Source organism: Sardina pilchardus, chromosome 4, assembly GCF_963854185.1.
Source record: "Sardina pilchardus chromosome 4, fSarPil1.1, whole genome shotgun sequence".
Classification (NCBI taxonomy): domain Eukaryota; kingdom Metazoa; phylum Chordata; class Actinopteri; order Clupeiformes; family Clupeidae; genus Sardina; species Sardina pilchardus.
The window spans coordinates 14,522,074-14,528,008 of NC_084997.1; the positions used below are offsets into that span (position 1 = coordinate 14,522,074).

At 45.5% G+C, this 5,935-nt stretch overlaps 1 protein-coding gene across 1 annotated transcript; it reads left to right on the top strand.

Moving 5' to 3' along the window:
• Positions 1-477: 477 nt before the first annotated feature.
• On the top strand, positions 478-3,743 carry nyx (nyctalopin). The gene is made up of 2 exons (XM_062533637.1): positions 478-481; positions 1,317-3,743. The coding sequence occupies exons 1-2, from the start codon at positions 478-480 to the stop codon at positions 2,714-2,716; spliced, it is 1,404 nt and encodes a 467-aa protein (XP_062389621.1). The 3' UTR covers positions 2,717-3,743.
• The last annotated feature ends 2,192 nt before the right edge of the window (positions 3,744-5,935 follow it).

Below are 5,935 nucleotides of genomic sequence, written 5' to 3' on the forward strand. Positions count from 1 at the left end.
ATTCTTACCCATTTCAGATCTCTCCTTGACACCTGACATGCAACAGGTGCTCCAGACCAGTGATGATTCTAATAGCAATAGGCGGTAAGTGTGGATTTGTATTGATATTGGTTTGAGAAGACGGGACTGGAGTTTTACTGCCACAAGCCGCCTGTGTCCACCCATATCTGAATTAACTTTGGCCAAATTAATATTGAGTAAATAAGGATGTGCATAGACTTTTACAAAAGTGTTCTCTTAGGGTTGCATATGAGGTATATACAGTATGAGAGGTGAATTATATTTAAGATTATGATATGGTTACATGCCAGCTTTCTGTATTAAAATAGCACACAATTCAGATGTAACCACTGTTACCGGTCAGGGGTAGTCTCTAATCTGGGTTTTTTTTTGGGCCTAATCTGCCCACCATCCTCCAAGTGAAACTGCAACAACAAGCGAGAGGAGAAGCCTGAAAAGAGGGGAGTCTCTTACACAATGGGTGCCTCTCATTTGGTCTTTTATACACCCTCCGTTCCTTCCTCGATCCTCGTCTTCACTGATCTAGATAAAGAATGATGGGGCGGCAACAATGGGATAGTCTATCCAGTGTTAGTTATAGATCAGTGGGAATGAGCCTCGAGGACCGAGCATCGAGGAGAGAGCTTGAGAGCCACCTTTAAAACCTGCTGTCAGGTCCATGTGACTCCCTCATGAAATCTCTCCTCTGCCGAGCTGTTGTGTTCTCACACCGTGAGATTTTAATCTGTCGTCACAGGCTGGGGATGAAGGCAAACTCATCTGCAAAATGAACACTGACGCCAGTGTGATTACAATAATTGATCCTCTGGCTGTGTAGCATTGCTTTTATTGTTACAGCAAATTGTTCTATTTATCTTTTGAACACATTACAATCATTTCATTTGTACTTAATGAATGGGTTGATTTGACAAGAGCTTTTTGGAGAACAGACCTTTCAAAGAATTATCATTCAGTCCTCTGCAATTTACAAATGACACATTATCCCTTATAGATACATTATAGAAGCTAACCAAGAATCAAATAACCACCATTCATAAAATAAACTACATTTTATAGAATGGTGGTTATTCGATTCTTGGTTACCTTTAAAAATAAACAAACAAACAAACAAACAACAAACAAACAAACAATCTAATCAAATTTTGCATAATCCAATCATATTTTTTTATTATCATTTGGTGGTTCAAAAAACCCAGTAAAATCTGTAGATGTGTCAGATACAGTAGATGCCGAGTGATGAGTGATTGATGGACTCTTTGTCCCTGCTCACTATCTCTTTGTGTTTCTCCCTCCAGTGTCCTCCCTCCTCCTGCCCCACGCGCTGGCCCTGTGGGCGTGCACGCGCTCCTGCCCGCCCCGCTGCACCTGCACAGAGGAGAAGAACTGCAGCGTGCTGTGTGACCGCTCGGCCCTGGGCGACCTGCCCAAGGAGTTCCCCTGCGAGGCGTCGGCCATCAACCTGGACAAGAACAACCTCAAGTTCCTGGCGGAGCGCGCGTTCGGGACGCTGCCGTCGCTGCGCGTGCTCTCCCTGGACCACAACAACATCTCCTTCATCACGCCGGGGGCGTTCAAGGGCCTGCCCAACCTGGTGGAGCTGCGCATGGCCAACAACGAGTACATCAGCTACCTGCACACGCGCACCTTCACCTCTCTCAGGCGCCTGGTGCGGCTGGACATGTCCAACTGCAACCTCTTCAACATGCCCGACCGCATCTTCATCGAACAGATAGACCTCCGCGAGCTGTTCTGCTTCCAGAACATGTTCCGACGTGTTCCGAGCTCCCTCCGGGACATGGAGAACCTGACGCACGTGTACCTGGAGCGGAACAAGATCGAAGCGGTGGCCTACAACTCCCTGCTGGGCCTCCTCAACCTGAAGTACCTGAACTTGCAGGAGAACCGCATCAGCGTCATCCACGACAACTCCTTCCAGGACCTGCGCAAGCTTGAGAACTTCTACCTGAACGACAACCTGCTCTTCGAGCTGCCCCAGTACACCTTCAGGGGCCTCGTCTCCCTGAAGATGCTCAACCTTGGCGGGAACTTCCTCTCCAACGTATCGAGGACCTGGTTTGGCGATCTGGTGGAGCTAGAGGTGCTTTACCTGGACCGCAATCGCCTGTTGTTCATTGAGGAGGGCGCGTTTGAGAACCTCACCAGCCTCATCACGCTGCACCTCAACAGCAACAACCTCACCATCCTGCCCCTCCCCACCTTCCAGCCCATCTACTTTGTCGGGCACCTGTACCTCTTCCGCAATCCCTGGGAGTGTGACTGCGGTCTTGAGTGGCTCAAGGAGTGGAAAGAGAACTACAAGCTGGTGCGGGACATCCCCTGCGCCAGCCCGTCTTCCGTGGCCGGCCTTGACCTCAGCGAGGTGGTGTACACCCGCATCAACGGAACCTGCATAGACCCGGGAGAACGGAACTTGACCACGGCTGCACCAGAGATCTCCACCACAGAGAGCAAACTCAACAGTCTCATCTCTAAGCTGCTCCAGCAGGAACTCAAGGAGGAGGCCACAAACTCCTCGGAGATCTTCCGCAACGGAACCGCAGCCGAGAGCCAGGTGTCAGCCGGAACACGCCTTCGTGGCCCTGGCCAATGGCTGCTGCTGTTCCTGTTTGCTTGTCTGCTTGTTGGCCAGTCAGGCACCTCGGTGGTGTTCTCTCATCTTGGTGACAGGCCTTGAAAAGTTTGGCAAAGTTGTGGAGAAAGAGTTCAGTATAGCGCGGAAGAATCCAGTTTTCCATGGCCCATGGATGAAAGGGTTGGATTCAGAGTCCGGGCTGTCAAGTGGAATCCTGCTTTCCTGGAAAGGCCTATTCTGATAGCTACAGTAGGGGAAAGGAAGAATACTCTCTTATATCAGAGTTCTGGACCACTTTTATTCCTTCTTTCTTTTAGAGAAATGGGAAACGAGAAGTGTGGAGTCTTGGCTTTAGGTAGAATGAGAAGAACCAGTGGTATGACATCTGTGAATGAGACAGAGAATAAGAGCACTCTTGTCGTCGGCCACCCATTGTTTGACTGTACAAGTGCAGATTTCGTGTGAAACGCTACAAGGCTTACCACTAACATTATGTTTTGTTTGTGGCGAGTGGAAACGCTGTAGTGGCCAGACTGTAGCGTTGTATTTTGCTCCAAAACCGTCGGATACCGAAATGGTGGGATTTGCAGAGCATTAAATTAATGTTGAGTGCACGCTCACGCGCGCGCTCGCATACCCATACACACACACTAAACGCTTTCACTTGCTTAACGTTACATCGTTTACACTAAGGTGAAGATTTATGTATGGAAGATAGCACTCGCTGCGGCGTAGCATCACTTTAACAGATGGTATGACGTGCTCACTTGTCTTGCATTATTCATTCAGTGAATTTTAGATGCTCCAGCTTTTAATGAACGCTTTAATCTCCCGCCTTAGCGCTGGGTTTATCCGTGCTCGGGCTAAGTAAGCTCCTCCATATCGTACATAAATGGAATGGGTTTATCTTTGCATTTTTTCTGCTTATGGACTGGCATCTTTGCTCGCATTCAGGCGCTGTAGCCTACTGTGTGACATAGTGTGGTTCTCCCGGCTACATAGATGCATATTTCTTTCCAAGTGCTATCCAGACACATGGACATACCTACATCCAAGTAGTGTTGTGTTTGTGCACATTAGCTATATTATGGTGTTATTTTCTTGTGTTGTCAAATCAACAGATTGCATTAACCAGCTTGGCTCATGGTTATGAGAAAATGCTCATGTTTAGTTTTTTTTTTTTTTTTTTTTTCACATTTTCCATTCAATCATACATCTGCTTGATCGTATTCCATTAACTGAGAATAATAACCATGTATGAATGATTTCTGGATGAAATAAGAAATGTATGCTGCTAAATAAGATTTACGAACGAATGAACAGGCCTTGTTTGTTTGTAAGAACCCAATTGCAAGGGATTTGGTCCAGCATGTGACATGTTCTTCCACGTTTTGTCATCTAACGTATAAACCGATGTGTATGTTACATTTGCCAACATTGCAATATTATTTTGTATATTTACAGTTGAGATGGATCAAGAAGATTGATTCTGTGTTTCTATGCGGTGCAGAACACCCATGTGTGGTGAAGTTTGTGGTGATTTAAGTGCTGAGATGTAAACAGAAAGATGTAATTGAATGTGTATGCCATCAATCTGAATAAAACGGTCCGAGTACAGTACACTCTGACTCACTCCTAACCTTCATTATGCATGCATGCAGAATTTCATCACAGAGGTCCCATTTCTTTTCTTCTGAGGGTAGGCACTCATTCTGTTCACTGCCTGGGTTAAGTAACTGCTTTGTCACATTCCTACTTAGCGCTGCAAAATCATAACACTTGTTCTCTGGGTCATGACCTTATATAACTTCTCACCATGTGAGAAGTGCGCAGACGTGTGCGTCACTAGGGGGTGAATGAACAGGCTTGAAATGGGCGTGACTGTGACTTACCTGTTAAAAGTATTTCAGAAATGGGCCCGCATGACAAGCCTGCAGCAGCTTCTTGCTATTAGTATTAGAGGTTAGAGCTCAGTGTGTGTTTTTTTTCCTTCAGGGAGGATCCGGTTGTGTCATTGCAAGAAGAGAAAATGGGTCCCTCCCAGTGACAAAAAAAACCAACAAAAAAACAAGTGGAGCGGAGCGGATATTACATAGATAATTAAGATATACATAAGATATATGTATGTGTGTGTGTGTGTATACACACAGTATATATGAATACAGATAAATACATCTAAAAAGATTTTGCATTAAGGTGGACCAGGCCTCTTTGATAATCCCCATCTGTTGGCACAGACACTGCATGAGATCTTTAACCCAGAACAACTGCTTGTAGAGTCTTTTTTGAGTGGAACCTGGCATGTGTGAATAACCCTTATAACTTGGAGTGTGTGGATTCATCCTGTATGCGTTCAGTGTGATCTCAAACGTCTGCTGTGGTTTCCACACCTGCTCACGATGAACCCAGTGAGCTCTTTGGCAGAGGTTGTCCAAGAACTTGCGAGGAGCTGACATTTCACAAATGGTGTTGAATGTCAGTGATGACTTACATAGACACAGAGAACATTTAAAATCACAAGATGCAATTTTTAAACCCCTGGTCTTTTTCAAAGAGCCTTCTGGATGAAGACTGGCTTACCACTAAGTCACTGCCATATCATGCACATCAACGTCCTGAGCTGCGAGGAAGAATAATGATCAGTTTGTGCTGAAAGAGGATTCTTGGTTTGGGTGACGTTCTTAGCAGGACAATGGGTACAGCGAACCAGTTTTTCCAGATTTATAACAACTGAGAGAATTAGTTGGCTTAGAGCTCTGTCAGCGGTTGGTGTGTGATCCCTGATCAGAGAGAAATTCCACTCCTAGTCTTGTAGCTCAACCCTGCTCTCCGACTGCCTCCAGAATTGGCCATCAATGGGCTCTCGAAAATGGCATTATTTCATAACATCATAAAGTTAATTTGTGTGTGGTTTTATCAGACTCGGTTTCCTGAGTCAGCATATTTCAACTCGCAAGGCAAGTAAGTCAAGTCAGTGTGGGGGTGGTGTGCAGTCAACACCTTCACTTTCAAATTTTCAGTGACGTAACCAATAATAAAAAAAATCACTGTTTACAAAATAAAAAAAAAACAGTGTCGTGTAAACAGGGCCTCAATCTCATGTAGACAGACATTAGCGCAACATTGTTTTGATTCTTCTGTATGTCTGGTACATGTCGCGAACTGACAATAAAGCTGACTTTGACTTTGATTTGTGAGGTGAGTGGAGTACCATAGGCATACCCTCTGGTTTACTAAGAAGGTAAATTAACCAAAAGCACGGCAGGCCTAGTTTTGGGTTAAGCTGCCAAAACGTTGACTGCTCTGTGGCCTTGGCCTTGG